At 34.9% G+C, this 27396-nt stretch overlaps 1 protein-coding gene across 1 annotated transcript in view; it reads left to right on the forward strand.

Annotated features, from left to right (window-relative positions):
- Cdh12 (cadherin 12) overlaps positions 1 to 27396 on the forward strand; it is a 911264-nt gene that overhangs the window by 802334 nt on the left and 81534 nt on the right. The window contains exon 6 of the mRNA XM_085676604.2: positions 27191 to 27310. Within this exon, the coding sequence (XP_085532730.2) occupies positions 27191 to 27310 (120 nt within the window). The remainder of the gene's footprint in view (positions 1 to 27190; positions 27311 to 27396) is intronic.

A 27396-nucleotide genomic window follows, 5' to 3' on the forward strand; every position in this document is an offset into this window, starting at 1 on the left:
TAGAGTTCCTCTTTGCTATACTACAGCTTTTAGGGTGTTGTTGTACTCCAAAGTATGTGTCAAAGCCTCCCTGAGAGCTACAAAAAGCACTGCAGGCTTCATTCTTTCTAAACACAGGAATAAACGTCTACCAAATAAATAGATATATCAAGTACCCCCACATAATGACTGCCAGAGTTATTAAAAGGCGGGACTTGTCTGCTTTGTTTATTGTATCTGGAAAATATTGAAAGTAAAAATTAATTTTAAATAATAATTTCTATTTCTGTCTCAAATATGAGTCTTTTTAATCTTTTTAATTATTTTGTAATTGAACTTTCAAGTTGCTTTGTAATTGAATTCTAAGATAGCATTAACTATGTAAATGTGTAAACTCATAGACTTACCTTAAGATTTTATCTCCACCTGTAGTCTTCCTACTTTACCCCTTTTTTTATAACCACAGGAGTTGAGCATCTACTATTTATTGGGGACTGTTATAAATAAAATGAATTAAGTGACAGCCAGCCATTCATCATCTCTCTCTCTCTCTCTTCGCTGTTAATGTGATGGTACCAGTTGTCTTGAGCTCCTATACCTGTGACTTCTTGGCATGATGGATTGTAACCTCAAACCGTTCACTAACAGAAACACAATTCTTGCCTTAAATGTTTTTTGCGACTGTCTGTTGCCACAGAAACAGAAAAAAGAAGAGTCTTAGCACCGATTGAGAAATGGGTATCGTTGAGTCACATTGTGAAACGTATACATATACATCATATACATATACACACTCCCCTTTCATTTTTGTAACTCATTTATGTATTAATATATACTTATTATCATCTACTGATTGTAGAGAACAAGGGGCTTCATTATGGCTTTACCATAATGCGAAGAGTTTTGAATATTTTCAGAGCATAATTTTCAATATGATCATTGACATGATATGACATGATATGAATCATTTTGACATCCCAAGAAGCAGACATTCTATCTTGATCAATATGGAGCAGAACTTAAGAATTTCAAAATTAATTTTTTTCTAGAAAGTTGTTTTGTTTTCTTTGTTTTTTATTTCTCAGAATGCTATGTCTCAAATCTTCTGGATACTCTTAATGATTTTCTGTAAAAGTTTTTTAGGATTTTAAAACTATTGAATCTTCTTCTCATTTGGACCTAGGGAGTTAAGTCCAGTGTTCCAATATGTCTCTGTCTCTATCTCCATCCATCGCCAGATGAAGGTTCTACGGTGATATGCAAAATATTCATCAGTATGGCTATGGACCAAGGCCAGTTCTGGCACCCTCTTCTCTGCAGCCCAGGGAACAATCTGGGGACATCTCCTTGGGCCTGGGAACTCCTCCAGAATCAAGTCTCTTGCAAACCCTAAATTGGCTCCCTTAGTTGAGATATTTACTTTCATGCTCTCATATCCATATTTCCTCCCTCCCCCATCCCATTCCCACAAGTCATCCCCAATCCTTCCCATCTCCCTTCTCTCTAACTATCTCCCCTTACTTCCACCCCTCACCTCCCGTGCACCCAAGTTTGCCTGGCAATCTTGTCTATGTCCAATATCCAGGAGGATAACTATATGACTTTCGTCAGGTTCACCTTCTTATTTAGCTTCTCTAGTATCACGAATTATAGGTTCAAAGACCTTTAACTATGGATAGAATCCACTTATGAGTGAGTACATACCATATTTCTCTTTTTGGGTCTGGGTTACCTCAATCAGTAAAGCGTTTTCTATTTCCATCCATTTGCATGCGAAATTCAAGACGTCATTGGTTTTTACTGCTGAGTAAAACTCTAATGTGTATATGTTCCACACCTTCTTTAACCATTCTTCTATTGAGGGGCACCTAGGTTGTTTCCAGGTTCTGGCTATTACAAATAGTGCAGCTATGAACATAGTTGAACAAATGCTGTTGTAGTATGATAGGGCATCTCTTGAGTATATTCCCAAGAGTGGAATTGCTGGGTCCTGAGGGAGGTTGACTCCCAGTTTCCTGAGAAACCGCCATACTGATTTCCAAAGTGGCTGTACAAGTTTGCATTCCCACCAACAATGGATGAGTGTTCCCCTCACTCCACATCCTCTGAAGCATAGGCTATCATTGGTGTTTTTGAGTTTGGCTATTCTGACAGGTGTAAGATGGTATCTCAAAGTTGTTTTGATTTGCATTTTCCTGATCGCTAAGGAGGTTGAGCATGAGGAGGGAGACCATGAGCAAGAAAGGCTGGACCAGAGGGAACCTTCATCTGACGATAGATGGAGATAGAGACGGAAACCCACATTGGAGCACTGGACTGAGCCCCCAAGGACCAAATGAGGAGCAGAAGGAGGGAGAACATGAAAAAGAAAATCAGGACCGCTAGGGGTGTGTTAACCCTCTGATTCAAGGGGACTGATCTAATGAGAGCTCACCAAGGTCAGCTGGACTGGGACTGAACGAGCTTGTGATCAAACCAGAGTCTCTGAATGTGGCTGACATGGGGGCTGACTGAGAAGCCATTGACAATGGCACTGGGTCTTGTTTTGCCTGCATGTACTGGCTTTTTGGGATCCTAGTCTGTTTGGATGCTCACCTTCCTAGACCTGGAGGGAGAGGGAAGGAACTTGAACTTCCCACAGGGCAGGAAACCCTGACTGCTCTTAGGACTGGAGAGGGAGGAGGAGAGGGAGTGGCGGGGGGGAAGGAGAGGGAGTGGGGGGAATGGGAGGATATGGGGAGGAGGGGAGGAAGTGGAAATTTTTGTAAACAAATAAATTAATTTAAAAAAACTATTGAATCTTAAATTAAGAGGTTATTATTTCTTTCACCAAGATTCTATCTACACAATTTCTCAAATACAATAAATTTGAAAATGTTTAGCATTATCTATCTAATACATGCTCTAGAATCATGAAATTGACTTTTCTAATTATTTATGTTTTGCATGTGCAGTGCCAAGTATCTTCTGCCTGAATCACTGTGTGGAGCCATGTGACTATCACAAAGACTATGATATAAATCACATTCTAAATAAACTGGAATGAATGAGATAGCAGTGTCAAGAGGGTCTATAATCTGAGAGGGCATGCACTAAATGTTTAATTTTAAAGAAGTAGAAAGTGCAGTAAAAGTACAGGAGAAAAACTGAATTCTAGTAAAAAAATGAAAAATCAATTCACAGTGGTAAGGATAGCTAAATTTAGATTTCAAGCATGGATAGACTTATAGCCAATATGAAAAGGAGAAGGAGAACAGCTTCATGGTAGGATAAAGAATGCAAGACAAATCATAGATTTGTAACAACTCTACTGGGGAACATAACTTGAGATTTCCTGAATGATCTGGCAAATTCTGATGAATAAGCTGCAAAAAATTTTCATCCACTGGGATCTGTCTTTTCTATGAAAAATGCTTCCTTATTTCTCAGGTAGTGATTTCTGAGTGAGTCCATAAAAACAAGTTCAAGTCAACATTTTTCCACTTTTTTCAACTCCTTTATATGTAAAATTTCAACTGGTGCTTCAAGTTTTTCGAAAAATCTAAAATAACATAAAATAAAAATTAAGCGATCTCACCTCATTTTTTTCACAATTGCATTTCTTCAGTGAATTTTAATAATATGAATTCTTTATCTAATTTATTCATGAGCTAAGCTAACCTTTTGATTTATTCTGATGACTTAAGTAGTTGCTGAACATTCAAAATAGAACTTTTACTACATAAGGTCATGCCTGTCATTAACAAGAAACATGTCAATTTTATGATGACTTCCATAAAAAAACACCACAACTATTATAATATTAAATGGCAAGATAGATGCTAAGTTATTTATATGTTTAGTAATTTTTTTTCCTGTAGTAATGGTCTGGTAGCACTAACAATTTTAATCATTCAGTAATTTTTGTTTTGTGTCCATAGTTATTATGAAGCCTTGTAATGCATTGGTAAAGATGGAAGATTGGTTTCATATAATTTATTTTCCTTTTTCTTTTATTTTAAATGGCATCGTTAAATTTTTGCAACCTTATTTTATCTCATACATTGTATAGATAATACTTAAAATTATAACATGGATAGCATTGATATGCAAATTTCTGGGTTTTCGCCTATAATCTCAGATCCTTAGACGGGATATTGAGAAGTATATGGAAACCTAATACAGTAGAAGTTTCCTAAAATGCAAGCGTATTGAAGGTGATCTCAATGAAATAAAAAATTTGCCTGTGTGATAAGACCTACAAGGAGATTCCTGTCACAAATGAAGTTTTGCTTAGGGAATAGATAATACCTAATCAACTTGTTTATTGAAGGGGCCTTGTGAGATAACTCAGACAACCTAGGGTATTGCCAGGGCATTTGGATTGTCTCAGCAAACTGATGGTAGGACCTTATTGTTGAAGACAGCACCAAGTAAACTCACAGAAAATGGAGAAGTTAAGCTAGCTCCTACCTAGTGCCATCTCCCCCTACTGACTAATGTGGTCATGGTACTGGAAGGAACTATGCATGATACCAAATAAGACACATAAATCCCATCTGAGCTAAAAACTCTTTCAGCTACAATGGTGACCTGCACAGAAGATGTGTCAGTGTAATAGGGGCACAAAACTTGAGAAAGATCCAAACAATAACAGATTGAAATTACAGCATCTCCGTGAGGAGTACATCTGTGACACCATTGAGATAGATGATCACAAACCCGAGGCTAAATAGGCCAGGGCATAGGGGTAAATCAAATACTACTGTTTCGCTAAAGAAACTTTGCAAAAAATGACTCCTAAAGCCATTTTGCTATGAAAAGAGGTCAAGGACTTGTTCAGACATCGTCAGAGAATTGTTCTCCTGCATTAGATGAGAATAAATACAATGATCTACAGCTGGACATTGTACCGAGAGTGTCAGACCGTGAAACACTCAACCTAAGTATAATGTCTTCATCCATTCTGTCTCCTTAGAGTTCAGGGAACCCCATTGAATAGGAGGTGCTTTGAGATGGACACTGGTTAGAATCTTGCTTGTAAGGCACAATCACGTGGTGATATACAGATTCAAGAGAAATGGGTTAAATTAAGATGTAAGAATTAGCCAATAAGAAGTTAGAGCTAATGGGTCAGGCAGTGTTTAAATGAATAGAGTTTCTGTATGATTATTTCGCGTGTAAGCTATCCGGGCAGCCAGGATGGAAGAAAGGGTCACCCTCCTCGTGCAACAGGAAAAATTTAGTCTGATTTAGCGTGAGTTCAAGGTAAACCTGGATATCTTACAACCTGTCTCAGAAGCTGGGGACATCCCTTACTATTAGATCTCACCTGAATGAGTGCAAGATTTTGGGTTACACGCTCATCATAACACGAAATAGAAAATGTCCTATTAAAATTTCCTATCCCTACCATGAATAGACAGCAAATTTCTTTTTAAAAGTTTCTTTTAGGAGATTTATGGTCATCTCATTTTATAATCTTATCTACCAGCATTATCTTGGGATAGTTCAAAATGTAGAGGCATCAAGTACATTTTGCTCTTACTCAGATCTACAGATCATGATGCTGTTATGTTTTCCTTCTGCGTAACCCCCATCTTGCGTTTCCTTGTACCCAATATCATCTTCGTCATAAAGTTATCATTCACAGATTGTTTCAAAATAAAAATCTAAATGATAATAATGCCAGAAGTTAAGAGTATATGGCATATATTTAGATGTTGTACAGCTACATATAGCATATAATTTGACTCAATAAATTAGAATTCCAGAATTGATAATGAACATTTATGAAGATTTCTCTATGATACTTAGGAGAAAAAAAGGCACATGAGCATAATCTCTTAAGGCAAAAGTAAATTTTTTTCTTATATTTTCAATTCCCTTATGGAACAATATTTTATTTTAATTCCTTTGTTGTCATTTTGTACTGCATTATTCAACATACATACTGAGAAAGTTGTACTAAGTTTTTTCAGTTTTAGTCATAACCAGTTTTATTGCAGTGGTCTTTTATTTAAAAAAAATAATTCTAGTTATTTACTTTTTGAATTGTTCTATGGCAGATCACATACAGATGCACACACATATTTTGAAAGTTGACTCATTAATGTACTGGTTAGTGTAAAAACACATGCTTATTATATGGAAAGTTGTAGGTTAAATCCTCATTAGCAAACTTAATAAGAATACTTTGTCAACAGAATATTACTTTTCATATACAGATTGCATTGCAATTTGTCTTGAATTGATGAGTGGGTTTTGCGGAATTTGTATCAACGTCTGTCATTAAAACTTGTTATGACAACTAAAATTTCACAAGGAGAAGAGAGAGGAGCTAATTTTCAGAATGTGCTATGAATTCTTATGATATTCAGGTATGAAGTAAGGATACTGGAAAGAATGTGCTACCAAATTCAGAGATGGAAATCATTTTAGCTATTTTGTGAATGTGCAATATACAAAGATAATAGCCTATTTTTAAAAATGTGTCTTTCTTAAAACTCCCAGGAAGGTCAAGCAAGATCATTTAATGGGTAAGAGCAATTGCTGCATAAGGATGAGAACCAAAATTCAAATTCACAGAACCCGCATGGGAACCTGGGTGTGACCACACCTGACTGCTCCGCTGGGGTTGCAGGTGGAGACAAGAGGGTCACCTGGGCTTGCTGCCCATCATGCACTTACCTCAGGAAAATGAGGTGCATTTAGCACTCAAAACATTTGCCAATGACACGCTCATAAATCAATCTCATCTGGACAACTCTTCCACTGGGATCCACTTTTCAAGTGACTCTAGGCTGTGTCAAATAGTCAAGCTATCTAGAAAAATCTATTCATCATTCTAACCATTAAGCTAAATGTTCATATACATCAACATTTCTGCTCAGAAAGCACACATGTTAGACAGTCAGAAATCCTGTCTTTCTTTCCTAAGAGTTCCAACTGATTTTAAGAATTACAAGGTGTGGAGGAAATGGTGTTTATCCTGGCCCATGCTTATCCTGTGGCTGATATTAAAAGATGGTCATGCAACACCATAAACAAGGAAAATTTGTGAGGTGTTATACAACACTGGAGTAGGCCCTTATCTTATGTTTGTTCTATGGACGGACAAAGTTACAAACTGTACTATCATACAGTTTCATGTAAGATTTTTCTTACTATCTTTTCTTACACTCACAAATTAATGCTTGGACCTAGTCACATGGCTTTGATAAACTACTTCCACAATGGAGGGAATGAACCCTGTGCACTAACCAGCAGGAGATGAGGTGCGGTGGATCAACTGAAAATGAGGAACAATGGACTAGATGAAGTTTGACCCATTTTTTTTTTTTTGTGGCAGCAAAGTAATTAATGCCAGCAGCTCATTTGCACTTTGAGTAAGGCAATGCGCCATGGCAGTTTTCTTATTGACTATGCATAAAGGTAGTGAAAAATTCCTGCAGACGTTTTGATCAGCAGAAGGATGACCTTTTATCATGAACTTAGTCAGATGTATGCATGTAGAGATATGTTTTAATTTCTCTACACAGCACCAGGGCCACCTTCTTTGCTTCTGTTGTTACCTTCCCATATGAACCAAAATGCCTGTCCAGAGTTCATTTGTGATTTTTACAGAAACAATTATTCAAATAAAATCTCCAAAAATATATGGTCGAAAGAGCAAATGAAAGAATACATTTGGGCTCTCTCAGAACACCTTTTGGAACTGTAAGTAAATTTATTTACTTCCTTCAGGATACTAGGGAAGTGAGGAATATTCACAAAAATTCAGAAGGATATTTGTAAATTAAAAATGTGACATACAATTGCTAAAATGACAATTTAAAAGCAAATGATAGAAATGGAAACAGAAATAGTTACCTTGGTGTTGGAGGTAGGTCCAGAATCTTTGAAAACAACCAAATGGATCCAAGTAGCATTCTCTAACCTTGTGTAAGTAATTCTGCTTACAAGTTTGTGAGTATAAACATAGCTTTCTCCCTCTCTTTCTTTGTTTCATTGTGTCCTGGTTCTAGTGTGTGCTTGTGTGTATTATGTGTTGAGATATATTTTATACTGATTATAGAACAGTTACACATAAATTATGTATAGCTCATGACATACTACTTTATATTATCTCTATAAGCTGCCATAATAAAAGTTTTCACCACAAGCATTTAGTATTTTACAGCTGATAATAAAAATAAAATAATAATAATAATAATAATAATAATAATTTTGATTTACTCTTCTATGTTTTTTTAAGTCCTTGAAGAAGCATAGAAAGATTGCTCAATGCTTGATGTGCAAGCGTGAGGACCTCAGGCAGGTGCCCAGCACTCAGGGGAAAAGCTGGATGCTTTGTCCCATGCTTGTCACTCCATGACGGTAGACAGGATGATTCAAAAGGTTTTCTGATTAACCAGGCTAGTAGAAATGATGAGATTCACGATCAATAAGAGATCTAGTCTGCATAAGGTACAGAACAATACAGAAGAGTACCTAAAGTTAAACTCTGGTTTCCCAGGTTCATGCATCAGAAATCTCATACACACACAGATACTTGCACATTCTCAAGCACACACACACAAACACTCATGCACATGCATGCATGCACTTTTATTCCATGGTGATAGTTAACAAAACATAGAAACTATCCCAGCTTGATTTGCCCAAGGAAGTATTTGTTCTATTGCTATATTTCCCTCAGGGATTCACCAGTGGTTCTCAATCTTCATAAAACTGCCACCCTTTAATATAGTTCTTCAAGGTGTGGTGAACCCCAAGCATAAATTCATTTTCATTGCCCCTTCATGACTGTATTTTTGCCACTGTTATGAATCGTAGTGTAAATATCTGATAAGCAGGATATCTGCTATGAAACCCCGGTAAAAGAATTGTTTGACCCCCCAAAAGAGTCATGATCCATTTGTTGAGAACCAGTGCTTTAAAATCTAGTGGACTACAATAACCATTAGTGAAAAAGGTGATACAATGGACACTTAATGTCATACTTATTTATATTCACATTAATGAATAGAGCTGCATAGTATCCATTGAAAGTAGTTTCAACAGCAGAGATTAGAGTGAATCCAAATGTATTTATATCCAACAATATAATAATAAAATGCCTAATTATGAGAATTTGCATATCTCTAAAATTCCTAGTTTATGATATTATAATGAAAATTCAGTGGCTTTGAAGGGTACAACTGCTAACCAATTTTTATCCTGCTTTTTTAGCAAAATTCCCAGACCTTATTTTCTACTTTGATAACTGTTTCTATTAATAATCAGTGTAAGCAACCTTCATAAAAATCCATCAATGCTTGAAACATTGCAATGAACCCAAGAGGCAATGATGAAAATTGTTGTAGGTCATTCGGAGTGCAGTGAAAATGAAATGACCACTCACAGATACTGATATTCAAAAAGATAAAATTAGGAAAATTATGCAAAGAATGTTTTCTTGGGTAACATTTAAATACACTAGAAATGGAGGGGAAATGGCAGTCTATATGATCTGTTCATCTAAAGTGAGGACTGTACTTTGTGTAGTTGTAATGGTGGTGTGTTGAAAGAAAGCCCACTTGTTGGTTCCTGGATGCTTAGCCCCAAAATTATCACACAGAAACCATATTATTTACATCAGTATTTGGCCCATTAGTTCTAGCTTCTTATGTGCTAACTCTTACATCTTAATTTAACCCATCTCTATTAATCCGTGCATGACCATGAGGTCGTTGATTGCCAGCAGAGTCTTAGTACATCTGTCTCCAGTGGCGGCTCCATGGTTTCTCTCTGCATTCCATTTAGTTTCCCCCACCTAGCTCTGTTCCCCTCTAGCTCTGCTATAGGCCCATAGCAGTTCCTTTATTGACCAGTGATAGTCACAACATACAGAGTGGAATCCCACATCAGTGGTGTATTGTTTAGGTATTAACTCTTGGCCCATAAATCCTTCATTTTGTTACAGTACCAGAGGATGTGTCTAGTCACCAAGCATGGACTCTTTGGTTTTATAGAGTGGAGGGTGGGGTAAAACAAATAGGATAACCAATTTGCTTTTTCTCAATCCAAGTCAGCATCATGGCCTGTAAAGATCAGACTACTGATAGGACCAATCTCTGGCAATGCTTACCATTAGATTCCAAAAGTGTTGCAATTGTAAGAGAATTCATACAGATACAAATGTCTGATGATATAAGTAGCATACATTCATGCAAATGAAACATTATGTACTATTTAAAACAACAGTGGAGAAACTTATCCTAATAGGTCAAGCTTATTGTATTTATAATCCTATTAGCTACTTATTCAAGTTAAGAAAGCATGCAATTGAGTAACCTGAGTAAAATACCAAAAGTGAGAGCTTTCTCACTGACACATGATACCACAATGGCTACGGTATTCTGTAAAATTTAGAGACTGAAGGAAGATATTCCATTCCAGAAAATAAAATATGAACCACCAGAGAGTTCATTGTCACAGTGGATTAATTATGTCACTCATTTCCAAAAGCATCTATTTTTAAATCCAGTTGCTGGGCGTCAATCACTGATCTTTGATTATTGAACAAATTTGAGCCTCACCCCTCCATCATTTTAACTTTCACAGCTTTCACTCCACAAAGAGAAGATTTTAGCTGTGTTATTGCCTTAGTTATTATTGGAAGTGGTAAGAATTTCAACCTGATTTTTATATGAACACCAAGATTCTATCTACACTGAGCTGAAAGTGGAATGTATCACATCAGCCAAACATGACTTTCTCAGCGGACTTGGGACATTTCCAAAAAAATTCAGACTTGCATCCAGCAGCTAAAACCGGATGTGACTCTTTATTATTTTCACTAAAATTTCTTGTTTTACACCCTCCCTTTCTGGTCTTCCTCTTTTCTTCCTTCATAAACTTTGTATTTCGTTCAGCTATATACCAGGACCTTTTTCCTCAAATAATTAATAAGATGAAGGTGGCAGGAAAGGTTAAGTAAAAATAGAACCTCTCACCATGGAGTATTGATTTGCTAGGAGAAAGCTCTGTTGTTTCCCTTTGAGAGTAATTCAGTTACTTTGAACTTAGCCACATTTCATGACTTTATCAAAATATTGACCTTTGGTGTTTAGTTCACTGACAATCATTTAAAAGTATTTATTGTGAAAAGAAACAATAGAAAAGGAGACAAATTGAATTCATTGCAATTATGTTTACTTCATTTACCACACCAACAAACTGCAGCACTGCTTCTCATTGTGTCAGTATTGATGGAGGGGAGCTTTGCTTTAGGATAGAGAGGTGAACCAGCTTTGGTTTTGAATGCAAGAATTTCATTTCTTCTTATTACAGTTATTATAGATGAACTGATATAGTTCATTTAGCATCTTCTATTGATACATGAAATAGAGTTAAAAATTGTAAGATTAAGTGCCTACTTTCTCATCAATTATGAGACTATCAAACTTGGAATGCTAATTTTTATTTGTAATGTTAAACAGGTATAAAATTTCTGTGTTTGTAAGTTAACGTAGAGGTGGACAAAGGGTAATGGTATATTATCAAATATTCACTATATCTTTTATAGACACCAAATTTCCTAATTTTACTTTATATAAAATGTTGTAATGATCCCAAAAATAATAAGATGATATATTTCATGAAGATATATGAACTGCAATTGCAATATATGCAAATTTATCTCAGTATAGAACAGGCGAATGTTTCTTTTAAGATTTTTAGGTAAATTGACATATCTTGATATCTGAACTTATTTATCATCCATCATAATTGTGATCACCTACAAAACATTCTATCAAAACATCATGGTGTTTGTATACATTTTATATAAAGGAAAATTACAGAAGGTATACCAACTATAAAAAATTGCTATTGTAAAATTGTTTGATTATTTCTAAATTTCTTAAATTTTCATCTTTATTATTTTCTTAGAAGTAGTAGTTACATTTTCTGCCAGAACCTATATTAGCTTGCTTTAATATTTTAATATATTTTAATTGAAGTAGTAATATATCACTGTTCCCATTCCTTTTCCTTCCTCAAGCCTCCTCAATCCCCTGTATAACCCCTCAGTTTTAAAGGTTCTTTTCCTTTGATTATTATTGTTGTACTGTCGTACACACACAGACACATACACACACAAAAGTGTGTGTCCTAAATGTGTAATCTCTTTATAATTAGGAATGCACCCACAAAATCTGAGAGACATCTAAAGGCTATATCTACAATCTACATGGTTTTGGGAATCACATGGAATATCTTGACTACCCATTCAAACGGTGTTTTTTTTTTTTTATACATGGTATTAGAACTTTTGTTATTCCATGGTCCTTCTGCCAACCAACGTTGGCATACATATTTACACACAATCTGCTAAGTCTGTTATGCTACTATTCTATACATGTTTTCAGGGTTGATGACTCTATGTTCCGCAACCAATAAGTTGACTCATACCTGGGAGAGGCCATTTCTCCTTCTTGCAGCAGTCATTACCTTCCTTTACCTCTTTATCTAGGAGTAGCGACCCCATGAAAATTTCCTTCTCCCACGTGAACATGTCTGTTGACTTTGACAGACTGCTGATTTTGCTCATGTAGCCATTTATTTGAGAAACTTTCATAGTTAATTTCTGGGTATTCTGCTTTTTGCAATCATTTCAAACCCTCTCTTATAATGCTCCCATAGACATAGAAGTAGTCACTGTAGTATAGACGTGCTTGTTAGAGAGAGGCTTCTAGCAATCTGTTCATCTCTGCATTGTATCTCACTGTAGTTTTCAGTGATGATCATCATTCAATGTAAAGAAAGAATTTTTTAACGAAGTGGGGTAGCTATATTTATTTTTGGATATAAGAATAAGTTTTGGAATACAGGAATGAATTGAGCTGGTCTAGGAAAGAGATGGTAATAATTTCTATACTAATGTTGATGTCACTGGCCTGGGAAGATGGCTAAATTTCTAGTACCAGGCATAATTTTGCTCTTATGTAACGGCCTTAAGTACAACTAAACAGGTATTGGTTGCCAGTGACTTGGGAATGCTACTAGTTGCATTTTTTTTCATATCTTGGCATGTTGTTAGTTTTCATGTTTCCTAGGTGTTTCAGCTGAGTAGGACTGTTTTTTTTTTCCTCTCTTGACAATTTGCTTAATATTTTCTGGAACCATGAGAGATAGTCTATGGCAAAAAGTTTCAGATCAGATCTAGCTCAAATCATTTTATTCTTGTGTCTTAAGTGTGTGATGTCTTCATTAATAGATCCTCACTTTCTGAGAAGCAACAAAAGTCTATATCTATATTCTATATTAGATTATTTTTACCTACCATTCAAAATGAGGATTTTCACACCTGATGCTTTAATTTTTGTTCGTCCCTGATCCTTCTGGGAGACATTATAAACCCTTAACTTCGTTTAGTGTGTGTGTTATGCCTATGTACTATATTTATTTTTGTAGTGTGTATAACTGTAGGTAAATATAAAATAATATGAATTCTTGAAGCTTTATCAAATAATCTTGTTATTTGACCAACACCTTCCTTATTATTTTTATTATTTTTTCCTTCTCCCATCATCACACTACTGCCCCCCTAGCCTTATCCCCTATAGTGTGTGTATTTACTTGTTTTCTTTGGTTTCTGGATATTGTATACTTACATTTGAGGGTTTGGAAAACTGACTAAGGATCTAAACAGAGAGATCTCAATAAGGCATCAGACAGATGCTGTTTGCATGCCTGCCCTTAGGTCAGGGGGTCTGTTGCCGTCCAAGACCATTCAGAGAGTCATAAGGAATTTGGCCATGCAGGGTGAGGCTGTGCACTCAGCAGTCTTATGACACTGATAATCACTGTGATGAGACTGCCTTGTCACACCAAAAATATCAACCATGGTCTATACTTACTATGTTACTTATACAAGTTGTTAAAGAACTAACTAACTAAATAAATATGACTATGAAACACCTAAAACATTGTTCATCATCTTTAGTAATTAGGGTATTGTATATTTAAAAAATTTGAGATTTCTTCTCACTCCAGTGAAAATGGCTAATATCAACAGTAAATTTGACAACAAATACTAACAAAAGAAACCTTCATTCACTATTTGTGGATACAACCTTTGATGCAACCACACTGGAATATTGTATGGAGAATACTCAAAAAAGTAAAAGTAAACTTACCATATAATCCAGCAATGCCACATATTAGTATATGCTTACAAATCTTGGCATCCTATCCCAGATTCAGCTCAGCCACGACCACTGCTGCCTACTTATAATACTCAGGAAATGGAAACAATTTAAACGTCCTTTAATAAATGAATGAGTGAGAAAATTGTAGTATATCTACACAATACAATGCTGTTTAGCTGTAAAGAAAAATGAAATTTACTGATAAATTGATTGATCTAGAACATATTATATTGAATGATATAACACAGACCACAAAAGGCAAATAGTGCATGTTCTCTCTCATCTATCATTTTTCATCGTTTTTCATATTAGTCTAGTTTAATAAAATTAGTTTCTTATTGTTATTCTCATTTACAAATACATGGAAAGTGTCATCTTGTGTTTTACACACATTACTTCAGAGAATGCATAATCAGCTATTCTACATCTAAAAATATGTCTTAATGAATGTAAGACATTTCCAAATTGTGTATATATGATAAAATATGAAAATAGTAATTATCTTTTTCTTGTCCATTGAGATTATAGCTTTGTAAAAGTTATAATAGTAAAGACACATAAAAATATCAGTAAAATTGTTTTTCACATAAAGTAACAGACAGTAATCTTTAGGTTTTATTTTTCATTTCTCCTTCATTATTGCACAAAATATCAAATAATTAACTTTCCCCATTCATAACATCAATGAAAGGATGGCGTTTAAAATAGCCATTGAAGAATTCCTCCAAAAAAGTTCTGATAATGTCTTATGGAAATGTGGGGAGTTAGGAATGCATGAATGTACATGAAAGAGATCTTAATCACTAAAGGGCAGGCAACATCTGAGCACAGAAAAGGAAGTCTTTGTTGGGGAAAAGTAAAGAACACATCCTGTTCTTCCAGTGGAACCTCTATCCGTTTCCCAACACCTACTTCTTGCAGTCATAACTTTAACTTTCCAAGCTCTGACACCTTATGACTTTGAAGGCACCTATGCATATGACATGCACAACTACACACACACACACAGAGAGAGAGAGAGAGAGAGAGAGAGAGAGAGAGAGAGAGAGAGAAAGAAAGAAAGAACTAGAGAGAGGTTCAGAGAGACAAAGAGAATTTTAAGAAAGAAAATTACTGTGTGTTAAACAAATACACTTCTAGAACTGTGTTTCCTTTCTAAATAGAAAATAGTGCATAGTAGTAGGATAGTCTTTGGAGAACTTGATGCATTTAATATCAATCATTTAAATTTGCTTCCAACTTTTCCTGTGTAACAGAAATGATCTTTCTTTACATTTATCTTCGGTTAGACAAATATAGCTGTAAGGGGAAGTGTCCTAGACTACAACTGATGTGTTACCTATTTCTGTAGGCAATAAATGTCAGACATTGCCAGGGTGGGGTAACTTATATGCTAAGAATAAACAGCTTTGGCCTGTGATGTGAACACGAAGTGTTCTTAGTAAAGAAAGCCATTATACATCATTTATATTGAAAGACAGGAGCACTGCTGTTGCTTTTATAAATGTACATACTTCAATATCCAGCAGAAAAAGTAGAGAAAACAAAGAAAGCGAAATTTTAAGGTGTTTGAAATTCAAAAAGTCTGGAGGGTGCATCTTTCTGGGTTTGCTAAGCAGTAAATGTCTTAATAGTGTGGCGAACGTTCTTGCCGAGATCCGACAGATGAATGTGTACATTGGAAAAAAGGCTTCTTTCAGTAAAATATTTTATTTTCCAAACAGCTAACAGGGTTGTGATTCATAGAATTTTATTTGTGATGTTTTGATGAGACCAAGTTCCACAAATGCAATGCTGTCTTTTCTCCGGCTACAGTTCTGCTATAAACAGTAGTGACCTGTGAGGAAATATGTCCAGTGAACTGAGACCTCATAATCTCATTGCAATGCACCTTTTGCAATGAGATAGAAACCACGGCTCCATTCTTCTAAGGGAGCTCTTTTAATTAGCTACACTTCTTAAAGAAAAGAAAATAGATAAAGCTGTAAAATAGTTTTTACTTCAGAAATAGAAACAAATATATATATATTATAGGTATATAAATATATATGTATATATTATATTAGGTATATATATACCTAATGTTATTTGCGAGAAAATATGGGCAGGAATTATTTCCCTGTTTCTTTATTGAAGTCTTTTTAGGTAATACAGCATGTAATTGTTATGGATAATGAGACATACTTATCTCCTATCTTTTTAATGAAACCTATAATAACAACACCAGGCTATTCTTTATTTTTAATCTTAAATATATAATTAGGTATATTTTGCTCTATTTCAAGTACTTTGTATTTGTTTAAAATGCATTGAACCTCAAATATGAATAAAATTGCTTATGCAATAATACATATTATGACTTTATTGATAATGATAAAACTGTTATATGACCTACTAGATCATTTGTAAACACTGGTATTTAAAGATCATTTAATTTGTGGAATAGCACTGATTGTGTTTTGAATATGAAATATGTCTTATAAATTGATGTGTTTGAAAACTTGGTCTTCAGATGGCGGTATTGTATAGGAATTTTGTGTGCCTTCAATGAAAGAAAGCCTTACTGGAGAAGGGGATGGCAATGGGACAGCCCTCAAAGGTGTGTAGCTGTGAACCCAGTCCTTCCAATCTCCAGTTCTTTAGTATGGATGCAAGATGAGCAGGAAGACTTCTTCCAGCACACTTTCCACACATACCTGCAGATCCTCTCTGCCATCGTGGAACGATCTCCTTTAACTGGACCTAAAATACACTATTTCTTTTTCTTTTCTTTAAAAAGAAATGAAAATTTTGTAGTTCTGTATACAAGGTAGTTTAATCATATCTGCTCCTAATTTTCTTCCTCCTTTTCATCTTAGCTATTCTTTCTATGTATCTCTCTTCTTGATCCAATTATTTGAATTATCAACTGAAAAAGCTGCAATACCTACACTGCAGTATGATTAGAAATGTGTGCATGCTTGTGTGTGTGTGTGTGTGTGTGTGTGTGTGTGTGTGTTGTGCTGGTAATGGAACACAGCTCCTCATGATTTCATAGTGAGAATTTTCAAAAGTCATGTACCTAGGCTTTTATCAAACACTCTAAATATCAGCTATTCAAAAAACATTTTATTGTTCTTTTTCTCCTTTTTTGCCACACATATTTGTTCTTTTTTATCTTTTCAATTTTTTTTTACAAGACAAGGTTTCTCTGTACCTTGGAGCCTGTCCTGGAACTAGCTCTTGTAGATCAGGTTGGCCTTGAACTCACAGAGACATGCTTGCCTTTGCATTCTGAGTGTTGGGATTAAAGGCTTGTGCCACCACTGCCCAGCTCACATTTGTTCTTATACTAACACAGACAACGAACACCTATGAAGTTAAGAATCATTTTCCAAACTCTACAATTATTTATAGTTTTGTTACGAAGAAAACAAAGCATTATCAATTTCTTTCTGCCACTAACAGATTCAAAGTAAATTAAGTAGAATATGAGAGATGAGATTGAGGTGTTCTTAATATGTAGAGCTGAATTTCTGAAAGAGAAGATATTAAAACCTGTTTGTAAAAAAGGGTGTAAAAGGACCCTTTGCATTCCAAGGCAGCATGTATCAAGAAGAGAATCAGAAATAGCACTCTGGGTATAAGAGACTGTTCTTTTACTGAGATAATAGAGAACAGTTGGGTAGTGTAAGAGACAATGAGGAAACGTGGAGAAATTCAGCGGCAAGTTAATCATTTAAGAAAGTGATGATGAAAACAAAGTTGAATTCATACTCCATAAGACAAACATGTTCAATTCCTGGTCATACATGAAAGACATCATCTCCAAGCAGCTGTCCTCATAGTCTGGCTTTTATAAACTTTTCATCTGGATAAACAAACAAGACCTAGATAATGTGAATAAGAGTTGGCATCCCATTATGGATGGCAGAAAACTAGAAGGCTCCATTGGTAAATTAAAGCTATCAACAATGCATGATTTCATTGTTTCTTTATTGAAAATTGATTTTTTTTTACTTTTTCATACAATATAGTATGATTATGGTTTTCCCTCCTGCTATTCCTCCCTAGCTCTTCTTCCATTTCTTTCCATTTGGGCACACACTTTTATCTTTCCTAGAAAACAAAGATATCTATGGAATAATATTAATATAAAATAAAATATCATAAAACAATACCAAACAATTCAAAATATGACAAAGCAGAAAAAAGAGTCAAATTGAACAGGATAGCACATATAGATGCAGAGACACACATGATCACACAAAATCCCATAAAAACACAAAACTGGAAACAGAAATACATACAGGATCTGTAGAATATGGAACTGTATGATTAATTATAATATTAATATTATTATTAATAATAATAAGGTGGCACTGTACCAACATTCTGAAATATAAAACATACAGAGATGCTGTTGAGTTTCTTTTCTGATGGCTGTCTACTCCCGGGCATGGTGTCTACGCTTAAGAGAGTTTGTTTCCCCATGGATACTCCATTGTAGAGAACTACTTTATCATTTGCCAATTATTATTGATTAGACTTAGCTTCTTGGTTAGGGATTGGAGCATGTGTCCACTTCTCTTAACGTTTTAAAATGATTTTTAAATTATTAGTAACATTATTTACATCCTGACTACCGATTCCTTTCCCTCCTCTCCTCCCATTCCTTCCTCAACTTCTCCTTGGCAGGACTCCCATGAATATCAACAAAGCATGGCATATCAAATTGTGGTAAGATTAGGCACCTCTCCTCTTATTAAAGCTATACCAGGCAACATAGTATGAGGATCAGGGTCCAAATGGCTGACAGGTGAGTCAGAGACAACCCCTGTTGCCAGGGTTTGGAGTGCCACAAGAAGACCAAGCAACACTACTGTAACTTATACAAAGGGCATGAGTCAGGACTGTGTAGGTTCCTTTTGTTGCCAGTTCAGTCTCCGTGAGCCCTTATAATCCTGTGGGTTTTCTTGATGTCCTTGACCCCACTAGTTTCCAAAATCCCTCCTTCCCCTCGTCTACAGGACTCCTAGAACTCTTCCTAATATTTGGCAGTGGATCTCTGCATGCCATCAGTTACTGCGTGAAATCTTTCTGGTGGCAATGCACTAGGCACTAATATGTGAGTATAGTAGAAAATCATTAGGCACCATTACATTGACTTTTGTTTTATTTTATGTTCCAGTTATATTTGGTTGTTTTATATAAGTCTCTGTATATCCAGCCGCTGGGTCCTGACATTCCAGTCAGTTGGAGGTTTGGGTTCCTTCTTTCAGCTTAGTCCTCAGGTTGGGCTAGTCATTGTTTGGCCATTACCATAATTTCTATGTCTATTTTACCCTAGTTCATCTTGTAGGCACGACAGATTGTATTTCAAAGGTTAAATGGCTAGGCTGGTTTCCCAATCCCTCCACTGTAAATCTTGCCTGGTAACAGGAAATGGTTTGTTCAGGCTACTGTCTGCTATTGCTAAGAGTGTTTACTATGATCAACCTTGTAGATTCCTGAAATTTTTCCATTGCATTATTTCTCTCTCAACCAATAATGCACCCCATTTCCAGTCATCTCTTTCAATACTCTCCCTTCCACTTACTCCATCTGATTCCTCATGTTCCTATCCTTGGCCGATTTTAGTATACTCAAGAAATCTATTGCCCCTTCCCAGTGAGAAGCAAGCATTCCCACTTAAGACCTCCTTGGTACTTATTTTTTTTTTTGATTTGGGACACATAAACTTTTAATGCAGGGAGGAGAAAAGAACTCTTGAAGGAAGAGAAATGATTATAAGAGAAGCAAGTGAGAGCCAGAGTAAATGATATTGAGAAAGTCATTATCAGAGACAGCTTAAAGAGATTTCTATCAAGAATTAAATACCATTAAGATAGCAGTAAAATATATGGACCACCATTTTTTCTTTGGAGAAGAATTCAGTTTAGCAGAATCAGTACTGAGGAAACTGAAGGAAGATGTGCATAGACTAACAACTATCCAAGGGTAATACTGGACTCCAAGAAGACTAACACTCCAATTAAAGAAAGCTCTGTGGAAGTAGAGCAGAGTGCAGTGAACATCTAATTCTTCCAGGGTTGATATAGTCAGTGAAAAGAATTGGAGTTTAGTCTTAATCCAAGCAGCAAACTGCAAGAAGTAGGTGTAATCCTGCCTAATTCCTTTTCTCGTTATTGTTATCCTAGCAAAACTCACTTGTCTATTCTCCAGTGAGACTCTCAGACAATTACCTCCCTTAAATTAAGTGACAAAGCTCTGTGGGTAAAAAGGATTGCCCAGAAGATGTTTGGAGAAATTTAATGCATTTTCAATGGAAAAACAAGGATTTTAGACTGTAAATAAGCTTGCTACTCACACTGCAAACAGCTGTTTGTGTTACCTTAGAGGTTTTGAGTAGTGATAGGTGAAAGATGCAAAAGATCCATCTTCAGTAATATGGAAATTACTGTGGAAAAACCGAATCGTCATTCTATTTAATATGCACTGGTGGTGCCTTCACCTTTCCTCATAAAGCTGAAGATATGGTAAAATATTTTATGAAATTGTATTTTGCATCAGTTATTTTGCTCAGGGATTTTCACATGAGCTAATTTATAAATGACTTTTTGGAGGTCTTGACTACTTATATCTCCATTATAGAACTGATTTGACCAAGGATAGGTTTCAATGTCTTACCAAAAATTTGTGAATTGTGAGAAGTAGGAAACTTCACTCATTATAGTTCAAAATAGCACATGACACAGGATTTATGTCCTCAAATCATCACAGTGTTTGGAGGTTGAGATTTGTTCAGATTTAATCAAGAACATTAATTTCCTTTCTGTGGCTTCTTGTGTGACTTTCTCCAGTCATGTGTCCTTCAAATTATTGAAAGAACTTTATGCACTTTAATCATTTTCACATAGTATTCATAGAAAATAAGTCTTTCCTAGCAGGTCCCAGCAAGCCTCTTCCTATTTGACCAATGTGAAATGTAATAATTACTCAACACTTAAACAATCGATGCTATCCAGGAAAAGGAGGGCAGGAGCTGTGTTAGTTTACACTTGGTCTTATTGATTTCTCCAGATTTGATTTTAGAAGGATAATGTACATAGTAATATATGAATTCACACATGAGTAGTTTACACTATATGGCAAGGCTCACATTAGGGTTGTAAATTATCTGTGAAAACTGAAGTATTATTTTAGCAAAGCTTGGAAATGTACATTTGTCTGTGAAAATTTCATTATTAATTTAATAATATTTGAAAGATGATAAATCTATTTAACTGATTCCAGGATTCAGAATTTCTCTCTATATATACCATTATATAATATATGTAATTTATTTTACATATTAAACATAATAATTTAGCTATATATAACTGAACAGAGTGATAGATAAATGACTAATAGATGTATACTCCATCTAATATTTGTCATGACTAAACAATCTAATCAAGTAAAATCAATCATGCTACATATATTTATAGTTATTAAATGAGATCTAAATTGTCATATTGTTCACTCCATAGCAAGTCCTGTGAATGTGTTTGAATTAACAGAAATTTCAGTGTCCTTTAAAGAACATGTTGCGACACAGGAAATAAATGCAATAGCTATTAGATTCTGAGAGCCACTGAGTAAATGCGTGACAATGTCACACATTTCATCATAATTTCTGCTGAATTTCTTAACAGTATCTGTGAAGACACTTTCAAATGGTATTAGGCAGAAAAGAGACAGCATTGTGCCCTAACCATAAATTGAAGTTCAGAGCATTCTTGCAGGAAGCATTTTCATTTGCATTGATATTCATGGAATAGAATTCTTGGCATACAGATACGAGACAAAGTGCTCGTAAAAATAGATTCACTTATCCATCAATGTAATACTTGATCAAGAGGCGTAAATATGTATAGTCTAAAATGTTTAGTTCATATGTAGCAAGAGATTTTATGACCTCAAATTACTTCTGCCTCCTTGGACCAAATAAAGAATCATGAGTCAATGCCACACGATTAAATATACTGAGGTTACTCTGGAACAAGGAAGAGCTTTATCAGATGAGGTGCCAAGAAAAAAAAATGGACAGCTCTGATCCTAGAGTTGTAGTCACAGTGACTTACCCAACACTCTGTGGAACACTAATGGGCAGTGTCTTGTCCAGTCTATCTTAATAGTTTAATAGTTCTGGTTTTCTCAAATGGACTTTATCAACATCGAAATTCTACAGTATCTTTAAGAACGTGGGTTGTTTTTTTTTTGTTTTTTTGTTTTTTTGTGGGAAGAGATGCAGAAACCCACAACAAAACATTAGGAAATGCTCATGGGATTCTGTGGAAGAATGGACAGAAGGATTTTAAGATACAGAGGGTTTGAGGACACCAAAAAAAAAAAAAAAAACCTCACAGAATCTGCCATTTTAGCCTCATGGCATTCATAGCATTCACAGAATGACAACCAAAACCAGGGAGCCTGCACAGTACTGACCAAACCAAAGCCCTCTGTATATATATATATATATATATATATATATATATATATATATATATATATATATATATATATTAATTACAGTTGTGTAGTTTGGTCGTCTTGTAGGGACTATCTCTTACTTTTTTCTGGCTTTTGTGATCCTAATCCTCATATTGGGCTGCCTTAAAACAAGAGGAAGTACGTAACCTTAATGCAACTTGAAATGCCCTGTTTTTTTGATATCCATACCAAAATTGCCCTTTTCTGAAAAGAAATGGAGTGGATGGTAGGGCAGAGGGGAGGTGGGGGGATGGATGTCAAGGAGAGGATGAAGGGGAATCTGAAGTCGAGTTCTTAATAATGATAATATTAATATTAATGTTAATATTAATATTAAAAAAGGAACATGGTCTTTTCTAGAAATCAAGAACCAGGGAAGATTCTGAAATGGGAGACAGAATGATTTTAAGAGGCAGAAGATCAGAAAGAATGCTATGAGACTGTGCTATCTGGTGATTATGAGCAACTACACAAATAAAATATCAAGAATATCGTTCCCTAAACAAGACCTGAAAAATTCAAAAACAAGTCAATTTGAGTATAGAGAGGGAAATTTCAAATGGTAGATCAAGAGCTTTTGACAACTATCATTTATAGATGGGGATAAATGGCTTTCCCAGGGATGAGCCCCCTGTATGATGATCCAAGGAGTGGTCAGTCGTGGAAGCAGACATATTCATCAAATACTATTGGTTGTTTATTCATATACATGCATATGTATAAGTCTTTTATATGTATAAAAGAGGGGATCTGATGAGGGAGTGATAAAAAGAAGAGAGGAGTAATACAGAGATAAAATTACATATTAATTGAATTAGGAAAAATGTAAAATCCAACAAGGTTTATAATGTGAGCATTTGTATTTAAATATGTGTGAAAAATACATCCACACATCACCTTTTTAATCATCCTTAGGAGCATAATATTCAAATGAGTCTTTTAATATCAACAAATGAATAAGAACATGACTTATATTAATGTTGAAAGTTATGTATTTGACACTCCATGAATGATGTTTTTATATAGCTTTGTTGTTATCATTTTCACCAAACACTTAAATGTGCCTATTATTATTACATGAAAAAGTTTATTGAGGTTTGTTGAATTTGCTCATTTAATAAAACTTTACACAAATAAAGAAAACAGATAACTTTGTACCAGATTACATTAATGAGAACCAATAAAGCAATCATTTATAGCTCGGGACACAGTATATAATGACATGGTACAGAGTCGATTGACTGGTTGATTCTTACAGGAAGACTCTATAGAATGGATCTTCTCAGTTTTGGTTGTATACCAAATCTGTCTTCTGATATTTAAGAGCTGAGAGCCGGCACAGGAACAGTAAATAAAGCCATCTGAGGTGAATTTCTAGAATTGTGTTCTGGAACCTTAGAAGATTCCCCTGCAGTAGTGACTGGAGATAGAGAGGGCACAGACGATGCTTAAGAGCTAAAGAAATCCAAATGTACTAAGGCTGATAGGGTATAAAGGTATATATGATAGGGTAATCATTTGTTGGGAAAAAAACAAAGGACCCCTAGATACAACATGAGGCTGGGAAGCTGATGGAAAAGCAGATTTTCTCCAGGTAGTATGCTGATTACATCAGCAAGAACACACTGCCTGAGAGACTTGTCATAAACCGAAAATAAGGAAGAGAAAGGCTCTCTGGTAGCATGGTTGGAATCTACCCCAAAGGCATAAAGGAGACAGCTGAGTTGAGATAGTAGCCAACAGGAATACAAATCCACTAAAGGACTGTTTGAATTGGTCTTAACTTTAAATTGTAATAGAAAGAGACATAATTTTTGTTTGTTGAGTGAGAAACCATGCATCTGTGTCAAGTATGTTGGACGGAAAAGCAGGTAAGGAGAGTGTTAGCTTTGCTGTGTTGAGAAAATAAGGATACTAACCTGTCAAGGTAGTTACAGGATGGTTCCAGAAAAAGGTAATATTTAATGAAAAAGGATTTCTTAATATGTGGAAGACTTGAAGGAAGTTTTTACACAAGTTCCAACTTAGATACTTAGTTGAATATATTAATATTGACAGCGATACAAATATTAATGGTATTGATGGATATCACTAGTCATTACTCACAGTTTCTTGGCATTGTATACAGTTCATCTATAAAAGGGTATTGTAGTATATTTTGACCAATTCATACAGTTTGAGATCCTAAAATTAATCTCTAAGATAAATACACAACATTGAATTCCCACAACATTATTTCTGTATTTAAATAGCGTAGTTTTCTTTTTCTTTTCTTTTTTTAGTGCAGAAAGTACAGATAGGAGAATGATTAGCTCCTGAGCCATGACAGTTAACTGTTTGGTATTTATAATACATCTCCCAATTAACTTAAGTGGATCATTCCACATAATATTTTGGATATATGTGGTATTAACTATTTCCATGAAATACTTAGTTACAAATACATTTCCCTATATAAATATATATGTAATGTTTGTTTATTTGCATTATATATGCATATTTTACACATCATTAGAAATTGCAACAAACCATAACATGATTGACCCTTTTCTACTTAGTGAAGACTTTTGTTATAATTTGTGATACCTTGTTTATTTTTTTATTCTAAATTAAGGACAGTAATGTTGAGCATACCATTTGTAAGATATAATTTTAAAGTGCTTATAAGGTAATTTATATATATTTAGGAATAGATAATAGTAAAAAATTGTTCTGTTCTTCTTAGTATCTAAGTCTATGCACAATTCTAAGAAATGAGAAAATATTCAAGTAGTTTTGTTTGGCTATAATGATTTGCTATGGTCCAAACCTTGCAATTAATTGGGTCTGGAAACCCAGAGACACTCTCCTGCTTTAGGACAGTGCCACTATTTATGATCATTTTTGCTTTCTTTATTTCTTTAATATTAATTTCTAATTAGAGGCTTCCTAATGGTAGGCGGCCAATGCTGATTTGTAAATGAAGTTATATATCACTTAGCAGCCTCTAAACCTTTTAGCTCCTCTATTGATATTTTAATCACGAAATTCAAGCATCCACAATGAGCAGATGAGTTCATGGAAATGGTAACCAGCGTTTTCCTTGGTATGTAAATCAATAAAAATGTTGTGATGCCTTTCAGTTCAATGATCTATGTACTGGAAACAAATGGCTTTTAAAATGTATTTGATATATGTATCAATTTCAACAACTCTATTGTTGCCTACATTTTAAAGTTAATTCACTTGTTATAGTTTATATACACACATTCATTAACATCAAACCTAATTTATAGTCAAAATTGCAAATATCAATAGACTTCAAAGAGAGTTTTCATATATGATACATTTAATCATACAATCAAGTTAAATATAATCATTTTATTCATCTCAAATGTTTCTCATTTCTATATTGTAAAAATTTAATAGAAGTTTCTTCTAGTTTTTGAAATCTGAAGCACATTATTTTATCATGGTAACCTCATTCTGCAATAGTGCACCAAAATTTCTTGTCCCTGTACAAGTGAAACTCAGTAAGCATTGATCAAGATTCATTCTCTCTCACTACATCCCCAGATCTCTTGTAAACACTCTTAAACCTTCAGTTTCAATGAGGTTGATTAGTTGTGATCACATATACTTGTGTGATCATTTGGTGTTTTTCTCTCTTCGGGTGGCTTATTCCACTTAAGACAAAGAACTCGAAGACTTATATGTTACTTCTAACACAAGTATTCCAATATTTCTCATAGGTTTGTTGTATCACACTGTGTTTATGTACTAGATTTTTTTTCATTCATTGGCTAATGGTTACTTAGCATCTTTCCAATTTGTGGCTCATGGCAGTAGGCTTTCTTAACTCCACCGTGTGGATGTCTCTTCAACATTTTCGTTGCTCTTACATGGTTACCAACTCACAGTAGACTTACAAGATCACAGTATTCCATTATATTTGCACTTAAAAAATTAAATTTTGTATAATTATCACATGTATTCACTCATAAGTGGTTTTTAAACATAAAGCAAAGAAAACCAGCCTACAAATCATAATCCCAGAGAACTTAGACAACAATGAGGAAATTAAGAGAGACTTACATAGATCTAATCTACATGGGAAGTAGAAAAAACAAGATCTTCTGATTAAATTGGGAGCATGGGGACCTGGGGGGGTGGTTGAAGGCCAGAGGGGAGAGGCAGGGAGGGGAGCAGAGAAAAATGTAGAGCTCAAAAAAATAATTCTAAATAAATAAATAAATAATTTATTTATTTTGGATTGTTGCCATGAAATAATATTAGCATTATTGCCAGTAGCTTCAAGGGTTCTCCTCTTTTTGTTTTTGCTGCCTTTGTTCAGTATTTAAGATAATACAATTCTTGGTGAGTTGAGGGTTATCCATTGTCACTTGGACTTGAAACTGCCCAATATTTTGATTATATTGCTTAAGTAATTGTTGGGGAGAAAATGTACTCAAAACATTCATTTAACAGTCAAGTATGCCTTTTATCTATGTCTCGGAAAATGACACAATGTTACTTTGCAGGTGCCTATGTGCTCCAGGTCAAGGCCACAGATGCGGATGACCCCACTTATGGAAACAGCGCCAGAGTCGTTTACAGCATTCTTCAGGGCCAACCTTACTTCTCTATTGATCCCAAGACAGGTAATGCTTTAATTTGGCACAACATTATCACCCCTCACTCAAAGAATTCAACTTTCATTAAATTTTGGAATCAAATATTGTCTATT

This window comes from Myodes glareolus, chromosome 15 (genome assembly GCF_982192425.1).
Source record: "Myodes glareolus chromosome 15, mMyoGla1.1, whole genome shotgun sequence".
Classification (NCBI taxonomy): Eukaryota; Metazoa; Chordata; class Mammalia; order Rodentia; family Cricetidae; genus Myodes; species Myodes glareolus.